A 23015-nucleotide genomic window follows, 5' to 3' on the forward strand; every position below is an offset into this window, starting at 1 on the left:
CGTTGAGCACTAACTGATACTGGGCTCGCGTCAGACCTATGTACAGAAGATTAAATTCATTCAAAAAGAACTCGGGCAACGCCGGGTGCATTCAGCTAGTTATTAATAAAATTATCATCAAATTGTTTTGGGTGAGGCATGAGCCTGCTTTCATGCTGCGTCACCTACAGAGTGGCCACAAAGTCCCTGCATACAGTTAGAATTTAGTCAGAATTTATCTGGATGCTCCCCTCCATTCTCCGCACAAATTTGAATTTTCTCCATGTTCTTCTGTATTTGTTGAATTTTTCTTCAAGTCTCTATCAGAAAGCTCATTAACACACCCAGGCTTAAATGGCTTCAATCCCAGATGCTTTTTCATTATTTTTTGGACTGTTGAGCATGGAATGCCGAACTCAGAAGATCTTTTTTGAGATGATATCAGTGGTGATCTCGAGCAGGACGCTTCAAGAATGTCCACATGGCGTTGACGTGATGCTGGACGATCAGAACGCTTTAAATCAAGGACACTTCCTGTTGAAAAAGCCTTCTTCTCCCATACCTGCATCACGTCGCACATAGGAGCTGGCTTATCGAACCTCTGCGAAAATCTTGTCCTTATGTCTTCAAAACTTGCAACTTCTCGCGCGCGGTCGTGAACCCAAACACAAGTAATCAGTCCCTCTTCTATCGTGTACTCACTGGTGTCCGTCATGCTGAAGCCGTACCTGGAAAACAAATAAAACAAATAAGTAACAGAGGATACACTATTATGCATAGGGACTTTGTGGCCACTCTGGTGATCAGGTCAGTGTAGCATGGAAGCGATAACTTGCGTTGTAACGTGGAGGCTGAGTGATTGTCCACTCGTGCGTTATTTGAATCAACCAATCAGATGTCAGTAATCTTGTGGCAAAATCACACCTGGCATGACCATAGTCAATTAAGACCCAGGCACTTTAGAGAAGTTTTGAATCGTATGAAGTAAGAAGCAAGTTCAACAAGCAAGAAATAAAAAAGCATAGTTATCGTTGTAAAAGGTTAATGAGTGAGTGCAGGAAGGATTCAGAAGGTAGAATGAGCGACATATTTGTTTGGCAATTTGTCGTGGTTTTATTTTTTCCCCGTTTTTCTGGAGTTGAAAAATGGAGGACGAGAGGAGGAAACGTAGCAGTGATCGAAGCATATGATGTGTACAACTTAAGGCTCATGAGCTCGTGGCCAAGCTGAGGGCAAGACAAACTCACTCAAACATTCAACAATACGACAAAGTACACAGGTTGCAGAAGACATGAGACCGATTCACAATATGATTAATATAGCAGAGGGAATAAAGGCAAGCGGTAGAGAAGACAAATCCAGTATGGACCACATACCTTTTAAAAAGGTTCTCGTGGACCTGAGAATAATGCATGCACTTGCGAAGACACCGGAAACAAGAAAAAGAGTTCCGGGATGCAAAGAGACAGCTACGGGATATGAGCTCCACTTTTGCAGAGATCAACCACCAGTCCACCACCAAATATTTTACCGTCGAGATGAGTGCTGCGACCCACTGAGATCTGCCCTTGCCCAAGTGCTACTGGGACAAGTGATTCCAAGTCTACAGTATGGTAATGGGAAGTGGGTTGCATTCGTTTGAAGGCATCAAACATCATTTGAGGACCAAAAGATGGACTTCCACAGTAAACATTTATATATTTTGTTTGCAATGCCTTACTGTATTCTTAAGTCTTACCAGAAACATTCATGTTGGGACTGGATCATCAACTGATCTTCTTGGAAATGCCTCGGATCAACATGAATAAAATTGTTTCACTTTGACAATTGGAAAACAAATGGTCAATGGGGGCTTGTATTTCTGCCACCGAAGGTGGACGGAAGTTATGCTTTCACTGCTGTTTGTCTGTCTGTCTGTCTGTGAGCATGATATCTCAAAAAGTCATGGACGGATTCGGATGAAACTTGGTGCATAGGTTGGATGTGTGCCAAGAAAGAAATGATTGGATTTTGGTCAAGATCTGGACACTATCATTTTTTTCAGTGATTCTTCACCATTGAGACGGGGCCAAAAATGATATATAACATGACACCTCAAAAATTTATGGATTGATTCAGCCAGAGCTTGGTGGACAGTTTGGGTGTGTGACAATGAAAAATTGATTCAATTTTGGTGTAGATGCGGATCCGAATATTATAATTTTCAAATGATTCTTCACAATTCAGACATAGGGCCAAAATTATATTTCAAAAAGTTGTGGCCAGGTCATCACATAACATGGTGGATGAGTTGGTTAGGTGACAATAACCCAACGATTAGATTTTGGTTCACGTCTGGATGCAGATCTGGCCTATCAGTGGGATGCAAAACATAAACTGTTCAGCCTGGCAGAGGTATGGGCTCTACTGAGTGTCATTCTAGTTTGTTATTGGTATGATACTCTGATGATCAGGTAGGCATACCAGGTAGGCATTAAAATGAATGCAGAAATTTTGCAAGAATAAAAACACAACATGCAAGTGCATCCCGGAAATCTACAGTATTGGTTTCCAAGGAAATAGCCTGACCCTTTTGACTCATTAATCTCAAAAAAGTCAGCCATTTCAGGTGACTTAAGATCTGGATTTTCTTCAACAAATTTCCCAGATAAATAAACCAGATATTAAAAACTTGCATCAATGGAAAGCTTATGCCTCACTTGATCACCCAGCAGTATTAACAAAATTCTGATTATTCGGGCAATGGGACTCATTTTGCCGTTTCTATAAGATGATAACTCACACATAATTAACCATATATGACATTCCATTGAAATAGTTTGGCTCAGGCAGTAAATCATGTTCTATTTTGCTGCTTAAAAGTTCCTTAAACAAGACTGAGTGATGAAAATTAGAGTCCACCCACCCTGCTTGTGATCTCGTACTCCACATGCTTCAGAAAGAGCCCCTTCTTTTCTGGAATGAGTTCCACCCCCACTGTGTCCAACTCTTTCAAATCTTCAAAGTTCATTGTGAGGATTGTGGGGTCCTCAGAGAGAGGGTCCGTACAAACTGCATCTTCATCAGAAGGAAGTGCACCAGACAGTTGGCGCAAGTGTTTGATGCTTCCCAGCTCAGGTTGTGGTAGATCTAGTCAGGGGAAAACAGAACAGGCCTGTAGATTGACAATGCAATTTAGGCTAACAAACCACTGGTCTGTAAGAGGGTGCCTTATTGTGACACTGACACTGACACACACACTGACGTGTGCGTGCGCATGCACACACACGCACACACGCACACACACACACACACACACACACACACACACACACACACACACACACACACACACACACACACACACACACACACACACACACACAATGTTACATTTGTGGGGGAGGTTAGACTGCCACAGAACAGATAGAGGACAGTCGTGGTCAAAAATATTGGCACCATTGCACCTTTTTCAAATAATGCACCATTTCTTCCAGAAAATTGTTGAAATAAAAATATATTTTGGTATCCACATATGTATTTATTTGGTTTGCAGTGGAACAAAACAAAAAAACCTCAAAAAAATTACGAAATCTTAGCTTATTCCACACAGAAATCCTATAATGGCCCAGACAATATTATTGGCACATTTTAGAAGTTGTTAGAAATAATTAGATTTCAAGCAGGTGATTCTCCTTTACTTTGGAATTGGACTCACCTGTGGTGAGTTGCAGGTGACTGCAATATAAAAATCACTCATTCAACCAGTTTGAATACACAACAACACAACATGCATTTTAAAGGCCATTTCCCCTGCTAGAGCAGGGGTGAGCCTTGCAGTCCCCATGACAATCTTCTCCATTTTGCTCTATTTTCTGCATCTCTCCTTGTTAACCCCCTTGCCCGCATTTCTTCTTCCACCATCTTTAGCCAAGTCTTTCTCAGTCTTCCCCGTCCTCTACTTCCTTCTACATTCATTTCCATCACTCTTCTCAACCAGTCACTTTCATCCTTCCTCAACACATGACCAAACCATCTCAACCTGTTTCTCTTCACAGCATCAATCACAGGCTCTATTCCCATCATCTTTCGCAATTCATCATTTGTCTTCCTCTCTCTCAACGATACTCCGCACATCCATCGAACCATTCGCATTTCCACCCTTTCCAACCTTCGTTGCTGCTCTACGTTCATTACCCATGTCTCGCTCCCATAAATCATAACACTTCTCACACATGCAGCATACACCTTTCCCTTCAGCTTCAACGACACTCCCCTCCTCATCAGCACGCCACTCAGTTCCCGAAACTCCTTCCATGCACATCTCACTCCAGCAACCGTTGCCGAGTCTGATCCACCTTCTCCATTCAGCATGTCTCCGAGGTAGCAAAATGTTTTCACACCTTCCAGCTTCACGCCATCTCCAAGATCCAACTCAACATTTCCTCCATCTGCAGCTCCCTCTGTGCACACCTTACATTTGAATGTAGCTGCCACACTGTTTACCTCTCATGACCCTCTCAGACCACTACATTTTTGATGAACCCACTCAGTGCACATTGTACATTGAATGGAGTTCACTCTGACACCCTTCCTACACACAGCACAGGGCCACTTCCCAGTTCTTTCCACCTCACCATATGCTTTACCACTTGCCATCACCTTCGTCTTTCCGATATTCACCTTCAGACCTTTTGTCTCCATACATTCCTTCCACTTGTTCATCTTTTCCTTCAGTCCATCCATACTTTCCGCAATCAACACCAGATCATCTGCACACAACAGCACCTCCATCACAGCTACAAATAGTAGTGGACTTAGTACCGACCCCTGATGCACTCCCACCTTCACCTCAAACTCACCACTGTTCCCGTCCTTCGTCCTTACGGCTGTGCGCACTCTTTTGTACATTGCCATCACTACTCTGATCAACCATTCCTCCACTCATAACTTCCTCAATGCCCATGTCAATACTTTGCGTGGAACCCTATCGAATGCTTTCTCCAGATCAACAAACCCAAGAAACAACTTCTTCCTCTTCTCCATGTACTTCTCCTGCAACTGCCTCACAATGAAAAGCGCGTCTGTCGTTCCTCTTCCTGGCATAAATCCAAACTGCATTTCGTCGATCTTCACTTTCTTCCTTATCCTCCTCTCCAACACCCTTTCCAATACCTTCATTCCATGCTCCAATAACTTTATCGCTCGGTACGAGCTACACTCAAGTTTGAATGGAGAAAAGTATTCATTCTGCTCTTTTGTGTCACTGTGTGTACCACAATGAGCATGGAGAAAAGAAAGAAAACCAGAGAATTGTCTGAGAAGGTCAGACACAAGATTGTAGCCAAGCATGGACAATCTCAAGGCTACAAGTCCATCTCCAGAGACCTTGATGTTCCTGTGTCCACCGTATGCAATGTTATCAGGACGTTTAAAGCCCACGGCACTGTAGCCAACCTGCCTGGATGTGGCCGCAAGAGAAAAACTTGATAAAAGATTGCAGCGAAGGATTGTTCGAAAGGTGGAGAAAGCACCTCGATCAACTGCCAAACAGATTCAAGCTGACCTTCAGCCACAAGGTACGACAGTTTCAACTCGCACCATCCGTCGCCAACTCAATGAAAGGGGGTTCCATGGTAGGAGACCCAGGAGGACCCCATTGCTGAGAGAGACATAAGAAAGCCTGACTGGAGTTTTGCGAAAACACACCTGAACACACCAATGTCCTTCTGGGAGATTGTCCTGTGGACAGATGAGACCAAATTAGATTTTTTTTTTGGTGAAGCACATCATCTCTATGTTTACAGAAAACAAAATAAAGCCTTCAAAGAAAAGAACACCTTCCCTACAGTCAAATATGGAGGAGGTTCAGTTATACTTTGGGGTTGCTGTGCTGCCTCTGGCATTGGGTGCCTTGAATGTGTGCATGGCATCATGAAATCAGGAGATTACCAAGGTATTTTGGAAAGCAATGTTAAACCCAGTGTCAGAGAGCTGGGTCTCTGTCAAAGGTCATGGATCTTGCAGCAGGACAATGACCCAACACATTTCAACAAGCACCCAGGATTGGTTCCAGACAAAACGCTGGACTGTTCTGAAGTGGCCAGCAATGAGTCCAGATCTAAATCCCATTGAACACCTGTGGGGAGATGTGAAAAGAGCAGTTGGGAGAAGGCACCCTTTAAATCTGGGAGAACTGGAGCAGTTTGCACAAGAAGAGTGGGCCAAACTTCCAGTAGAGAGGTGTAGGAAGCTCATTCATGGCTATAGGAAGCGCTTGAATCCAGTTATTTTGTCCAAAGGCCGTGCTACCAAATATTAATCTCGGGTGTCAATAATTTTGTCAATGCCATTTCTTTTTATTTTCTGATTTAAAGGATATATTAAGTTCTGAATCAAAAACAAAGGTTCTGTAATATTAACAGTGAAATAAAGAATTGTGGAGACCAGATACTTTTGTCAATTTAAACTTATTTTTCGAGAAATTTGTGAGTTGTTTGAAAAAAATGCAAGGGTGCCAATATTTTTGGCCCCGACTGTATATTGAGTCGTATGGTCCATGCACGAGTAGTTAGCCAATCTCGATGTAACAAGCAGGGATACATCAGCTTAAGGATTGTCTTGTTTGAAATTGCACATATAGAGGGGGGTGCGTTGTAATAAATAGCGAGGGTTTAAGGTTAGTCAAACTCTTCAAGCAAAGCTGCACTATTTCAGTCACATGATTCCCCTCCCCTTGACAAGATGCCTGCCGGGTTTTGCCCGCGGAACCGAAGCCTGGACTGGAGTGGACCGGAGCCGGATCCCATCACCTGGACCATCTGCTTGGACCTTCCTCCCCTACCACGACCATTCCGTGTGAGTCTGTCTGTTTGTCCTGGGGTCGTAATAAGTTAAGACTGTATAGGTAAGCTTGCCCTGTGTCCTTTTGTTTCTTCTTCTTCTTGTACATGCTTTCGTTTCCTCTTTGGGTTTTTGTACATAATTAATAAACCCACTCTTTGTTCTTCCCTTACTCTGGTTTCCTCTTATTCGATCGTTCGCGTCCTTTCTTTCAATTGAGTACCTGTGGCACGATTTGGAAACCGCTCAGGATCGGGTTTAGTCATTTGTTAACGGCTCGGATCGCGGATTGCTAACCGCTCGGCAATATTCCATCTTATCCGTGGTTCGAGCGGGAGTTATTTCCCTGCTCGCGGTCGGGGTTGGTACGTAGGTATTTGGGACTTCATTGACCAATCACCCTAGCTAATTCCGACCGGGAGGAGCATCATAATTTCCAGGATTGGGGGACGGCCAGCTTAAAAGACAAGGGGATCAACCCCCCTCCCCCCCCCCCCCTTGATAAGGGGAGAGCCGACCCCCGAATCCGCAACAATATATATATATATATATATATATATATATATATATATATATATATATATATATGTATATATATATATATATATATATATATATATATATATATATATATATCAAAGTTATTGTATTGGATATGGAAAACACAGAATGTCATGCTTACTGGAAAAGTAAAGACAAAAAAAAACTATGATTGACCATTAATAGACCTACTCAAAAGGGCAGTCTGCCAATGGGAGCAAGAGTTCAATATAAAAAAAACCAGTCTTCCAAACAAAAAGAACCACGAAAAAGTTAAGTGGAGAGAGTGCATTTCCACACTCACCCTTTGCTGGCACCTCAAGCAGGTGGGAAGATGGGGGATGTCCTTTTTGGGCAAACGCAATGAGGGCGAAAGTTCGGTACAAGTCAATACGTGGCACTGGTCCTTGAGATATCTTCAGTACCTCAATAATCTGAACACATGGGAAAGGAATGCAATGTTTTTACCCGAAACTGGTGGGTACAAATTTCAACAAACTGTCTTACACATGACAAAAAATTTAAATAAAACTAGAATGGCACTCTATAACATCACAACATCGACCAATATGCCTCTACCCACATCATGCCTCTACCCATATTTTGGGTATGCAAGTGTCTTCTGATACCTCAGGGAGATGGATGCCCTTGCCTTGCATAACCTCAAGTCACCTGAGGTCAAGGTGTAGTACCTGTCAACCCCCCTTACTAGGGTCAGTCCGCAGCCATGCGGTTTAAATGGCAGATGGCTCTGTACATCTGGTGGATGAGAGTCCAGTCGACTTCAACAGCACGGCCGGAAGAGGGTGAATTCCCCAACAGCCAGGAGAGAGACGGAGAGGAGTGGCGACCACCCACCACCACCCCCCCCCCCCCCCCCCCGTCCATGCCACACACTTACCTGTGTGTACCAGCCATAGAAAGGCAACATGATGGTAAACACGCCATCATTGCCAGAGGACACTCGACATCATCACATTATTACATCATTATTCATACTTGTACCAAGTTTGATTCAAATCCCTTCAGCTGTTCTCAAGTATCACATTATGACCTGACATGCCATGGCCTTTGACCTTTGATGCAGAAATCTAATCAGTTTATATTTTCATAATAACAATACATTTTCAAAATCCCATCACTGCCTTACAAGTTAGCTCGATGGTAACATAATTTTTACCAGACGGGACTTCTGACCTCTTGATCCCATAATCTAATTCGACTTAGTTCCCTTCAGCGGTTCTCAAGTTATAAAGCTATTACAGACTCTGACCTTTGACCTCTTGACCCCAAAATCAAATCAGTTCATCTTTGCATCATAATACATATTGTACCAACTTTGGTCAAAATCACATTGCTGGTTCACAAGTTATTGTGGGAACAGGATTTTTACCTAACATGACCTCTGACCTTGGGCCTTTCACCTCGTGACCCCAAAATATAATCAGTCAATCTTTACCTCATTATACATACCTGCACCAAGTTTGACTTAGATCTCTTCAACCGTTGTCAAGTTACCGCGGTTATGGAAACCTATCACGGACGGACGGACGGAAGGAAGGAAGGAAGGAAGGACGGACAACCCGAAAACATAATGCTTCAGGTGACTTCGTCAGCAGAAGCATGAAAAAAAAAAAAAACTTCCCTAGAACCTCTAAAAAAAACTACAAAACAATAGGTTACAATTTATCATGATGATTATAATGATGATGATGATCACAAATTATTTACTAGTGTCTGTTGGACAGTATATTGGTTCAGTGCAAAGTTAACACTTGCATGCCCATTGACATCCATGTGGGCTATGGTAAGTGTGGCACCATTTCCAGCAGATTTGAAAATATATGTTTTTAAAAAAAACAGATTCCAGATTGTATTTCATTGCACACATCGTCCAGCAACAAATGCCCTTTGAGGATACCATATTGGGTCCAAATGTTTTCATCAACATCAATCCCTTTCTCTGACTCACACATACTATGGGAATTGTTTGCTGTGGGAATCACAGCCACAGCCAAATGAGTTGAGGAAGTTTGTTGTGGTGCTCGTCTTCGATTGCAGCATTCAGTTGAAGTCTCGCCACCGATCAATCCTCAACAAATCATCCCAGTCAATTTCGTATGTCACATGGATGGTCCACTTTGTAAAAGACAGAAAATGCAACACATGTGCAAACCTACTTGTTTTGTCAGCCACTCGATTTAGTGAGAGGAAAAGTCACCCCTTAGTTTTTACTAAACATGTCTGGAATGTCGAATGGCTGTTATTGTGCGAGTAAAAACAACAGGAAAGTCATTTTGTGAAACGTGAACGCTGCATGATGAAAGATTGGGAACGGAGCACGAGAAAATGCAGGATTGCCAACTGCAGCAGTTTTACATCCAAGACGGACATTCCAGGGCACAAGGTCAAGAAGAGACAAAGGTCTTCGTGTCAATGATCGACACGAACATGAAAACCAAAAGCGATACATAAATCACACGCACACTTCTCCACAACTTAAGTCATTTCAGCTGCACACACCATGAAGCATTACTTGTGATACTCAATGGGACAGTGCAGTTTCGGCCACTTGCTTTTGTTCTTGTTTACATGCCTCTTTAACATTGTGTGCGTTTTTATTTCCCTCTCCAGCCAAACCAATAACAAGATTTTGCAATTTCCAACCCAGTTCGCTTGAATAATGAATGAATGATCGTGTTAAGGCCATTTTTCCCCGCTCGAGTGGGGGTTGGCCTTGCGGGCCCCATGACATCATGGGGCCCTGTTTGAGGCAATGTGTTTATGGCCGGATGCCCTTCCTGACGCCAACCCTTAGTCGCCTCTTAAGATGCGCAGGGATACGGTGTACCTATTCTAAATCGGGGTACACACCAGATCATTCATCCCAGCAAGCTGGTACTCAATTTGCCGACCTCGGAAGGATGACAGGCTGAGTCAACCCCCTTGGTGTTAATTCAGTGATCGACCGGGATTCGAACTCAGGATCCTAGGATGCCAAGCCAGCGCCCTAACCGCTAAGCCAACACCAGTTCGCTTGATACTACTGTATCAGCTGCCAATGAAAGCACGTTGCATGGTAATGGATGGGGAAGCAGCAGGAATGGGGCAGGTGCCACTTTAGTTTGGCGAAGCCAAGCATTCCATGAAATACTGTGTAAGAACAGCTGCGCACAAGACTTTCATCAGTGGCTGTTGCCCGTTGGAGAGCGTGGTACGACAAATGTCATATTTTGATGTGTCAGTGTGGAAATGGATTTGACAAGTAACAAGTCCAGGTACATAATTGTCAACATCAGATGACAAGGTCTGTCGGATGCTTTGAAATGCCAATTATGGGCTTACAACCAATGACAACATTTGAAAGAACTAGGTGACACACTGGGAGAGAGTCCAATGTCCAACCTATGAAAAATTGACTCCGGGGCATGAATCGAGCTTGGGGAGGCGTAAAATATAATAAACTAGAGGGAAGTCGATGGCGCGCCATCGCAAATCCCCACCCTTTCCACTTAAAGCAAAGTTGAAAGATGGCAAAAGGTGTCCGCCAGGAATGACCCAATTTCAAATTTTGAGCTAAATATTTTTCCCTGTTTTTACCCATATGACCTTAAGTCATGAACCAGGGGTCAAATCAAAACAAATTGTTACATATTTCATGCATCCCCCAATGTTGATTGTATCTACAGTACAAAGTTTCATTAAAATTTGTTCTGAAATGTGCTCGTAATTGTGTTTTTTGGTATTTGACCTTTTAAATCCAAGTCGGCAGGTCGAACCATGGCCGAATCATACCAATGATTTAAAAACGGTACATCCTGCTTCCTTGCATGACGTTTAGCATCGACAAAGGATAAGAGCATGGACAAACAGCGATACGTTGGCAATACCAGTGCAGGCTTTGATGGACCCAATGGTCGCCTCTTGCATTGAAGCTCTTCATAAGGAACATAATATATTATTACAATAAATTGTATGTGGTCAAGACTTCTTTTTGTTAAAACACTAAATTCCTGGTAAACAAACCACCCCAAACACCATATCAGGCAAGTCAAGAGAAGATGAAATATGCTTGCTGACGAAGCTTGGGGTACAAAACTCGACACTGCCACGTTCCCTAATTTGTGGTGGCCAAACCCTCACAATTGGCACTCACATACCTAACTTTGTGAAACAGGAAGTAGTTGTGCGACTTGCATTTGTGTGATGATTCTGAGTCCAGAAAATAGGCTTCAACAGTTTTGTACTGTTAAGATGCATTTAGAAAAGAGCATGGGATTTCCTATCATGTGGCAGTCAGGAGTGATGGTCATAATGGACATTGTTTTTCCCAGTTGGGCAGACCTCATCACTATTTCCATGATTTGAGATGAGATGTCATCTTGTCTGCTTGACTGGAGACAAGATGCGAGATAAATCTTCAAATGCGAGATAAATCTTCAAGCAGCCATCAATCGTCTGGATTGGTCTCCCATCTCCACTGCCTCTGACATCAATTCTTCCTGGGAATTCTTCCAAAGCAAACTGATCTCTCTCATGCACAGATTTATCCCATCTCGCCTTCAATTGTCTTACCCTTCCTCCCGTCCATGGTACACTGAATCTTGTGGTGAGGCAGTTGCCCTGAAACAACTTGCCTTTGCCTCTTGGAAGGCTAATCCAACTGAAGGAAATCTCAGTTCCTTCCACCAAGCTCGGAACAAGTGTGTGTCTACCCTCAGGAGTGCCAGGAAGCACTATCTCTCCTCACTCAAGAATGAACTCTCAAACCTGTCTCCTTCCTCCAAATCCTGGTGGCGTCTGGTCAAATCCGTTTCTGGTGTTTGTTCCCCCTCCATCCCCTCCCTTACCTCAAATGGCCACACAGTTGACATCGCACGTGACAAAGCCGAATGCCTCAACTCTGTGTTCGCCTCGAAATCCTTAGTCCCAAACCCATCTCTCTCTGTTCCCACCTTTCCCAGTCGAACCCAACTGCTCCTGGACTCTGTGTCCTTCTCTCCTGACAAGGTGGAGGAGTTTTTGTCAAACCTCGACTCTGATTCTGCAACTGGACCAGACGGCATCAGCCCACGGGTCCTAAAATCCTGCTCTGCCGCTCTATCTCACCCTCTCTCTGTTCTTTTCACCCTATCTTTTGCTCAAGGTCATCTGCCAGCATCCTGGAAATCAGCTAACATTACCGCTTTACACAAAAAAGGTGCAAAAACAGATCCTTGCAACTACAGACCAATCAGCCTGCTCCCAATTATCAGCAAAGTCATGGAATCCATCATTGCTTCGGATATGAAATCTTTCCTCTTCTCCAATGGCTTGATCTCTGATCATCAATTTGGTTTCAGACCAGGTCACTCTACTCTGGACATGCTGCTTCTGCTGTCTCAACAATGGATGGAGGTCCTCAATGCCAAACAGGAAATCAGAGCTGTCTCCCTTGACATATCAAGGGCCTTTGATACGGTCTGGCACCCAGCTCTGCTCACCAAACTCTCCTCCTATGGTATCCATGGAAATCTCCATGCATGGCTTGCGGACTTCCTCTCTGGTCGTAGTCAACGTGTGGCCCTGAATGGATTTCTCTCATCTCCCCTTCCTGTTCAGGCTGGAGTTCCCCAAGGAAGTGTGCTGGGCCCTGTGCTTTTTCTGGTCTTTATCAATGATCTCTCTGACTCTCTGGAAAATCCTCTCTATCTCTTTGCTGATGACTCCACTCTCTGCCGCTCCATTCCTCTTCCCTCAGATCGGCAGTCTGCAGCCTCCTCACTCTCTGAAGACCTGGACAAAATCACAGACTGGTCAAACAAGTGGAACATGTCTTTCAATCCTGCCAAATCTCACTCTCTTACTATGTCTCTCCGAAAAGATCGACTGGACAACCCTCCCATCTACTTTCTCAACAATCCTCTCCAAGAAGTTCTGTCACTCAAGCTTTTGGGTCTCACTATCTGCCATGATCTTTCTTGGGAAAACCACATTTCCAAGCTGGCCTCCAAAGCCAGTCGCCGACTGGGCATCCTCCGTCGTGCGAAGTCCTTCCTCGGCACACCTGAGCTCCTCACCACATACAAGGCTTTCATCCGCAGCTCAATGGAATACTGTTCTCCCCTATGGGCTGGTGCTCCTGCCTCACACCTGGCTCGGCTTCACGCTGTTGAATCCAAAGCTTTCAAAATCATTGGAATCTCCCGCGATGAAGCTATCTCTGAGGGCCTTTCACTCACTCACCGCAGGCAGGTAGGTGGTCTTTCTGTCTTCTACCGACTCCTCTCCGGCCTTGCTCCCCCAGCTCTCTCTGTGCTCTGTCCCCCAAATATTCCTACAGGTCGCACAAGATCTGCCAGCAACCCTCTGATGGTTAAACTGCCGAAATCTCGGCTCTCTGCTCACCTTCACTCTTTCATTCCTCTTTTCTCCCGCCTGTGGAACAAACTCCCACACTCCCTTCAATCCCTCTCCTCCCTCCAGGTCTTTAAAACAGCTGTTCACCACCATCTCTTATCTTCCCCCATCCATAACCTTGATCTTTTCTACCCCCACTAATTCACCCCAGATCCACCTTGTTTGAAATTCCAACTTATTTCCTGGAAATCCTGGCAGTGTCCATATGTTTATACCTCTCCCACCCCCCCCCCTTCACATGCCTCCCCCCTTCACATGCCTCCCCCCCTTCACATGCCTCCCCCCCCTTCACATGCCTCCCCCCCCAAAGCCCTCTCCCTCCCACAGATCTCTCGATGTCTCCATGTCTCTCGGTCCCTGCTCTCAAATGTTGTGTTTGTGTCCTTCCCCCTCTCTCCCCATCTTGTCTACCGCTCCCGATGTTATTTGTTTTATGTGTCTGTTTGTCTTTCTGTGTGATAAATGTTCGCTCTTTCACGAGCCTCGATCTTGTATACAAAAAAAAAAAAAAAAAAAAAAAAAAAAAAAAAAAAAACATTATGTGATGTGTGGATATATCCATAATAATAGAAGAGCCGGTGGCAGTCAGTGTCTCCATAACTCTAAAACCATGAAACCTAGCAAACCAAAACTTTGCACGCATACGAAGGGAACTCCAAATGAGTGCATGAATGAAAACTGGGCATTTTAGTCTAGTAGGTAGACTAGGTCCCCCTGCACCCCCCGGAGATATACTTCTAATCAGTGTTTCTAGATTGGAAAAAATGTGTAGAAAATGACTAGCTATGGCCCCAAGCTGAAATAATGTCCCACATACCATTTTTATGCAAATTACTGCTGCCATTATCAAAAAAAGACTAGGTCCCCCTGCACCCCCCGGAGATATACTTCTAATCAGTGTTTCTAGATTGGAAAAAATGTGTAGAAAATGACTAGCTATGGCCCCAAGCTGACAAAATGTCCCACATACCATTTTTATGCAAATTACTGCTGCCATTATCAAAAAAAGACTAGGTCCCCCTGCACCCCCCGGAGATATACTTCTAATCAGTGTTTCTAGATTGGAAAAAATGTGTAGAAAATGACTAGCTATGGCCCCAAGCTGAAAAAATGTCCCACATACCATTTTTATGCAAATTACTGCTGCCATTATCAAAAAAAGACTAGGTCCCCCTGCACCCCCCGGAGATATACTGAAACTGGCAGTGACTGGTGATTGAAATGCGGTGCCTTTTTGTGTTTCAGGTCGAGGTACGTGAACTCCCCACGATCTACAGCAACCAGGAAGAGACTGATACCAGGGTGGTTCTGTACCTCCATCATGCTGCTACCATCGGATACAAGAACGCTGTAGTCAGAACACCGGACACAGACATCCTCCTGATCCTGCTCCACCATGCCCACAACATCAAGCTGACGGTGTACCTGGATACAGGGTCAGGGAAGCATCGCCAACTTGTCAACGTCTCTGAGCTGGCAGAATCCCTGGGAGAGGACTACTGTGCCACTCTCCTGGGGTACTATGTGTTCAGCGGAGAAGACTGCACCAGTGCCTTCAAAGGGAAGGGAAAAGTCGGGCCCTTGAAAAAGCTGGAGAAGAATCCCAGGTTTCACAGGGCATTCGGTGAATTTCACAGGGTATTTAGAAAAATAAAACTTTGTGTTAACGTCTGTGTAGACGGACCTTAATATGAGTCTATTATTTCGTAAAACTGTGATTATTTTGTAAATAAAGCACTAATTAGCATACTAGTATACCATAGACACATGTAATCATGTTATGAATAGTTCTATCATGATCTATGCCCTTCAAAACATGGGTCTAGACACCTTCATTTTTCAATTATCTGCAATATTGGCTGAGATATGTCAAAAATCGTTTTTTTGATAATGGCAGCAGTAATTTGCATAAAAATGGTATGTGGGACATTGTTTCAGCTTGGGGCCATAGCTAGTCATTTTCTACACAGTTTTTCCAATCTAGAAACACTGATTAGAAGTATATCTCCGGGGGGGTGCAGGGGGACCTAGTCTTTTTTTGATAATGGCAGCAGTAATTTGCATAAAAATGGTATGTGGGACATTTTTTCAGCTTGGGGCCATAGCTAGTCATTTTCTACACATTGTTTCCAATCTAGAAACACTGATTAGAAGTATATCTCCGGGGGGTGCAGGGGGACCTAGTCTTCCTACTAGACTATTTGGGTAAATTTAAACACCCCTTTGGAAGATAATTAACGGTCTTATTAAATTAAAACAAAAACAAGCTTCATCCTTGGTCACTCTGCTCTCCCTCACATCAGCCGTAATTCTCCCCGCCTCTTGCCTTGAAACAGACCGCACAGGCCTCTGCTGTACATTTGAAGATCTGAACAACACGTCTTCTATCATTAAATGAAAGTACCATTTTGAGGGAAACAAAGGGACATTTTGATTGCAACTCATGCTGAGGAAACAAGGTAACGCATGCTTTCTTTGTAGCCATCTCGGTAGCAGTTTAATATACACCGCCCAATGAAAGTGCGTTCTCGTAATGCAGAGGAAAGTTCACCCGACTTTTCAAGGCTTATAAACAAAATGATGGAAATGAAATTCACAAATAAATAAATGTCAGAAGCGACGAAAAACGGCTTGGTAGAGTGAAATTCCTGCATACATAATTAATCAGTCGGGAGCCCAGGGAAATTCCCAAAGGATTTTTTTTTTCTTATTTTAGAAGTTATTATGTACACGTACACTTTGAAGAACTTATGCACAATGCACACATACACTTTGAAATGTACATGTACACAACATCACCTGAATTTATGTACATTTTAAAAACGTGTTAAAAACTGAACAAGATCGGAGTACATTTTCATTATAACAAAAATAAGCATGATTAAAATTTGAAGTATTTAATTATAACAAGCGTTACACCTAGGTCCCCCGTCGGTGAAGTGATGCGAGTTGACAAAGTGGAAGACGCAAGGCGGCCATCTTGGATTTTGACGTGGCGACCCAATTTTCAATAGCGTTCTCCCTTATGCATCGATACACCCACACACCAAATTAGAAGTTAGTAGTTCGTTTATTTTTCAAGATATTCCTCTCACAAGGGTCAGACATATATATGGTGGCGGCCATCTTGGATTTTGACCTGGCCACCCAATTTTCAATAGCGTTCTTCCTTATGCGTAGATACACCCACACACCAGATCAGACGTTAGTAGTTCGTTTATTTTTCAAGATATTCCTCTCACAAGGGTCAGACATATATATGGTGGCGGCCATCTTGGATTTTGACGTGGCCACCCAATTTTCAATAGCCTTCTCCCTTATGCGTCGATACACCCACACACCAAATTAGAAGTTAGTAGTTCGTTTATTTTTCAAGATATTCCTCTCACAAGGTTCAGACATATATATGGTGGCGGCCACCTTGGATTTTGACGTGGCGACCCAATTTTCAATGGCGTTCTTCCTTATGCGTAGATACACCCACACACCAGATCAGACGTTAGTAGTTCGTTTATTTTTCAAGATATTTTGCTCACAAGGTTAATAATAATAATAATAATAATACATTTATTTTATATAGCGCTTTTTCAAGCAGCCCAAAGACGCTTTGACAGAGTACAAAAAAACAAGTGCAAAAAGACAAAAATCAACAGGTAAATAATCAAAGCAAAAGGAAGGAGATGGAGAAGAGATAGTCAGGGGTTAAATGCTGTGGGTTAAATGTTGAATGCAGTGTTGAACAGGTGGGTCTTGAGTGATGTTTTGAATGTGGTGAGTGAGGAGGAGTCTCTGATGGTGTGAGGTAGCGAGTTCCAGAGGGTGGGAGCAGCGATGGAGAAGGCCCTGTCCCCCCAGGATCTAAATTTGGTCCGGATGGGGGGGGGGGGGGGTCAGGAGGTTGGTACCAGCAGAGAGCGGAGGTTGCGGGTGGGAGTGTGTCTGGAGAGGAGGTCAGCCAGGTAGGATGGGGCCAGGTAATGGAGGGCTTTGTAGGTCAAGAGGAGGATTTTGTACTGGATTCTCTGGGGGATGGGGAGCCAGTGAAGCTTGTAAAAGACGGGGGTGATGTGGTCACGGGTCCGGGAATGGGTGAGTAGACGGGCAGCGGAGTTCTGAATGTATTGGAGTTTATTGATGATTATTGAGGGTGAACCAAAGAGGAGGCTGTTGCAGTAGTCCAGACGGGAGGTGACAAAGGTGTGGATGAGGGTTTCTGCAGCCGTGGAGGAGAGGGATGGACGGAGACGGGTGATGTTTTTCAGGTGAAAGAAGGCTGTCTTTGTGATCTGTTTAGTGTATTTGTCGAAGGAGAGGGTTTGGTCAAAGATGATGCCAAGATTCCGGATGTGAGGGGAGGTGGATACTGGGAAACCGTCGATTTTGAGGGCAAAGTTATGGGTGGATTTGGTGAGCGTTTTTGGGCCAATGATGATTATTTCAGATTTATCATAGTTAAGTTTGAGGAAGTTGATTTGAAGCCAGGATTTTATTTCAGTGATGCAGTTTGTCAGGATAGAGTGGGTGGCGGTGGAGATGGACTTGGTGGAGATGAAAAGCTGGATGTCATCGGCGAAGCAGTGGAATTGGAGACCATGACGGCGGATTAAGTGACCAAGGGGGGACAGGTACAGGATGAAGAGGAGGGGCCAAGAACTGAACCTTGGGGGACACCTTGGTGGAGGGGAGCAGTGGGGGATTTGCAGTTATTGATGTATCTTGTGATACTTGTGATCGGAGGTAAGGACACTATTCTTGTGCTGATACCTTGATTAATATATATACATACATACATATATATACATACATACATATATATACATACATACATATATATACATACATACATATATATATATACATACATATATATATATACATACATATATATATACATACATATATATATATACATACATATACATACATATATATATATACATACATATACATACATATATATATAGACATACATATACATACATATATATATATACATACATATATATATATACATACACATACATATATACATACATATATATATATACATACATATCTATATCTATATATGATTATATATATATATATATATATATATATATATATATATATATATATATATATATATATATAAACACTGCATGACCAAAAGTATGTGGACGCCCGAACATCGAACATCTCATTCCAAAATCATGGGCATTAATATGGAGTTGGTCCCCCCCCCCCCCCCCCCCCCTTTGCTGCTACAACAGCCTCCACTCTTCTGGGAAGGGTTTCCACTAGATGTTGGAACATTGTTGTGGGGATTTGCTTCCATTCAGCCACAAGAGCATGAGTGAGGTCGGTCACTGATGTCGGGTGAATAGGCTTGGCTCGCAGTCGGCGTTCTAATTCATCCCAAAGGTGTTTGATGGGATTTAGGTCAGGGCTCTGTGCAGGCCAGTCAAGTTCTTTCACAGCAATCTCGATAAATCATTTCTGCATGGACCTCGGTTTGTGCACGGAGGCATGATCATGCTGAAAAAGGAAAGAGCCTTCCCCAAACTGTTGCCACAAAGTTGGAAGCACACAATCGTCCAGAATGTCATTGTATGCTGCAGCGTTAAAATTTCCCTTCACTGGAACTAAGGGGCTGAGCCCGAACCATGAAAAGCAGCCCCAGACCATTATTCCTCCTCACCAAACTTTACAGTTGGCACTATGCATTCGGGCAGGTAGCGTTCTCCTGGCATCCGCCAAACCCAGATTCGTCCGTTGGACACCCAGATGGTGAAGCGTGATTCATCACTCCAGAGAACGCGTTTCCACTGCTCCAGAGTCGAATGGCAGCAAGCTTTACACCACTTCAGCTGATGCTTGGCATTGCACATGGTGATCTTAGGCTTGTGTGTGGCTGCTCGGCCATGAAAACCCATTTCCTGAAGCTCCCAACGAACAGTTGTTGTGCCAACGTTGCTTCCAGAGGCAGTTTGGAACTCGGTAGTGAGTGTTGCAACCGAGGACAGATTCTTTGCACGTGTTACATGCTTCAGCACTCGGCGGTTCCGTTCTGTGAGCTTGTGTGGCCTACCACTTTGCGGCTGAGCTGTTGTTGCTCCTAGACATTTCCACTTCATAATAACAGCACTTAGTTTATCAGGGCAGCTCCAGCAGGGTAGAAATTTGACGAACCGACTTGTTGGAAAGGTGGCATCCTATGAGGGTGCCACGTTGAAAGTCAGTGAGCTCTTCAGTACGGCCCATTCTACTGCCAATGTTTGTCTTTGGAGGTTGCATAGCTGTGTGCTTGATTATATATACCTGTCAGCAATGGGTGTGGCTGAAACAGCCAAATCCACTAATTAGAAGGGGTGTCCACATACTTTTGGTCATGTAGTGTGTATGTATATGAAGAACTGGTCTTGCTGTTGAAGACTATAATGTCGATCGGCATCGGTGAACAGGGAGAACAATGCCAGATATAATCGAAATGACGTTGATCGAGGAACATGCAGTGGGAAGCAAGGATAAGCTGACATTTAACAGGAGTCCCTCTTTTGCTCCAGCGAAGGGTTAACACCCAAAATGTCTGGTTCTCCTAGCTTCCCTCAAACAGGTAGCACACCTCAAACAACACTTTCTTGATTTCATCCATGGTTACATGTATAGTAATCTGTGTAGAAGTAAGAAAAACATAAAAGAAAAGGTAGAGATAAGGAATAATAAAATGTGTAAACACCAGAATAGTCACAAATCAAGGTGACCACCCAAGAAATGAGAGATGGAGGTAGCAATAAAGATCGAGGAGGAAAGAAAAGGTAGGAGTGAGTGATCAGTTAAGTACCTGTACCATCACTATAAGGGTAGGCAGACAACTCATTCTAATCATTCACAGAATGTACAGATGGATTTATGACACTTCTGAAGAAAGACTGAGATGTTGTGCCCTCATTTTACAATACTTCTGTATTGCAAAGGCAAGATTCCTGTAAACAAAAACTAAAGGCACAAAGGAATGATACCATAAATAGAACACATTTTACTGTTTTGAAAAAAATAATCATAATAAGGAATCAAGCAATGCAGAAATCTTTTTTTTTTTTTTTAAGTCCAAAGGGCAGTTTGCAATGAGGAAGAGAAACCTGTGATGTATCACAGAGAGCGATACATAATCTGTGCGAGGTTACAAAAATGGAGATGGGCAGCAAGGTGATGCATGGCGACGAGCTGGTGGCTAAGGTAAGGCAAATGGTGATGAGAATCGACAATAAGGTGATCATCAGAAAGATGAGACAATCACATTGCCTGGAGGTAGCATGACTGACAAGGTTGTGACTCATACAGGAAGAGCAACAATGACAAACACGAAGCAACCTGCCATTAATGCACGGGTCATCGAGATTACAAAACGAATTTCGCCTGCTGGTTGCATCATCACCGTGGTGTGTGTGTGTGTGTGTGTGTGTGTGTGTGTGTGTGTGTGTGTGTGTGTGTGTGTGTGTGTGTGTGTGTGTGTGTGTGTGTGATGTTGCTGCTTATTGCCGGGGTTTGTACCTGCTGGTTGCATCACCACGTGTGTGTGTGTGTGTGTGTAAAAATGATGCTGCATATTACTCGGGTGTGTGCCTGCTGGTTGCATCACCACGTGTGTGTGTGTGTGTGTGTGTGTGTGTGTGTGTGTGTGTGTGTGTGTGTGTGTGTGTGTGTGTGTGTGTGAATGATATTGCTCCATATTACTAGGGTGTGTACCTGCTGGTTGCATCATCACCGTGGGGTAGATGGTGTGTGTGTGGCTGATGTCGCTGCTTATTACGGGGGTGTGTATGGTGTGTATGTGTGTGTTTATGATGTTGCCTCTTATTACCAGGGTGTGTGCCTGCTGGTTGCACAGGTGGCTCTTGTCAGAATTTGGAATAAAGTCAGAATTGCACAAGTCAGAATTTGGAATCTGAGTGGGGGTACCGGCACACAATGGCCTACTCTGATGCGAAGGACACGGTGGGATCTTTAACGCGAGTGAAAGTTTAAAAGCAGACAGGACACCCAGCTTAAAACCTATCGGTCGGACGTCGTGCCTCAGTGCCTGTGAAACCCAAACAAGCCGATTGATTGTCGGATCAGGAATCGAACCAAGATGAGGCTAAGGAGCGAGGATTTGTTTGAAAAGGCTAAACAGCACCAGAAAAGACATGAGGTAACTGTATAATTCTCAACCTGATTCTGGACAGAAGCTGAGAGGCCGGAGCTTGTGAGCAGAGAGCGGTACGCCGTCCGAGAGAGCTTGTCCTCATTACCTGGGCACACGGCGTCGTACACGTCACGGTAGCAGGATGGCAAGGCGCCTGCGAGAAGCACGGAGATACAAGGGCAACGGATGCCAAAGCAATCGAAAATGTTCAACCGTCTAAAAGCACGAGGTACAACACGTGGAAGCTACGAACAGTCAAAGTGAGGAGAAACTGCACGGAGCGAACGGGATCAAAATGTGAACCGCATCTCATCTCACCCGAACTGAGCGCGTCCTCCGCCATGGTAGCGAAGCCACGTGAACTCGAATCACGTGCAGAACGCTTGCTTTGCTCGCACTGATTGGCTGGGCGAAGTGGGCGGGACGAAGTGGGAGGGCCGAAGTGGGCGGGACGAAGTGGGCGGGACGAAGTGGGCGGGACGAAGTGGGCATGTTTGGTGTTTTCCCTTCTGTTGCTCGATGCACTTACTGGGTTATAAAATGATATGGCTATGGGTACGCCTTTTAGGAAGCTTTATTTTACGCGATTCTGTGCAGATATCGATTTTTGCCGAGGATCCGTATAGGTATAAAATGTATCATGTTTGCACATCGAAGCCGTTAAACTGAAATGCTCAAAGGCCAATTGCCACGATCACATGGACCCAATACGATTCCCGATTCATGGACCCAATTTGCAACCATTTTGCGATCACAACCCTGTTGCACGAATAACCAAATGGCAGATTATTATCCACTATCAGGGACCCGTGGAAATTCCACGGAATGTAAAATGTGACTTCAAGCCCTCAAATGCACCCCCCACCACCCATCCCGCGAGATATGTGGAAAAGAAGTGTGTCCATGAGCAGGTCATGGCCCGTCATGGTCGCCAGTCCAACTCAAAATTCCTTGAGATATGCGAAAAATATTTGTGACCATGAGCAGGTCATGGCCCGTCATGGTCGCCAGTCCAACTCACAAGCCTGCGAGATATGCAGAAAATATTTGTGACCGTGAGAAAGTTAAGTCATGGCCCATCATAGTTGCCTGGCAAACTCACAATCGC

The 23015-nt window shown here is 44.1% G+C and overlaps 1 protein-coding gene across 2 annotated transcripts in view; it reads right to left on the reverse strand.

The window, feature by feature from the left end:
• Nucleotides 1-22313, reverse strand: part of SNX8 (sorting nexin 8) — a 107771-nt gene extending 85458 nt beyond the window's left edge. For both annotated transcript variants that reach the window (XM_078774217.1, XM_078774216.1), the window contains exons 1-4: nucleotides 22226-22313; nucleotides 21934-22061; nucleotides 7646-7775; nucleotides 2885-3108 (exon numbers count right to left, since the gene is read on the reverse strand). In XM_078774217.1, the coding sequence (XP_078630343.1) occupies nucleotides 2885-3108; nucleotides 7646-7775; nucleotides 21934-22061; nucleotides 22226-22250 (507 nt within the window). In that variant the 5' untranslated portion in view covers nucleotides 22251-22313. The remainder of the gene's footprint in view (nucleotides 1-2884; nucleotides 3109-7645; nucleotides 7776-21933; nucleotides 22062-22225) is intronic.
• Between the last annotated feature and the right edge of the window lie 702 nt (nucleotides 22314-23015).

This window comes from Myxine glutinosa, chromosome 3, assembly GCF_964187855.1.
Source record: "Myxine glutinosa chromosome 3, kmMyxGlut1.1, whole genome shotgun sequence".
Classification (NCBI taxonomy): domain Eukaryota; kingdom Metazoa; phylum Chordata; class Myxini; order Myxiniformes; family Myxinidae; genus Myxine; species Myxine glutinosa.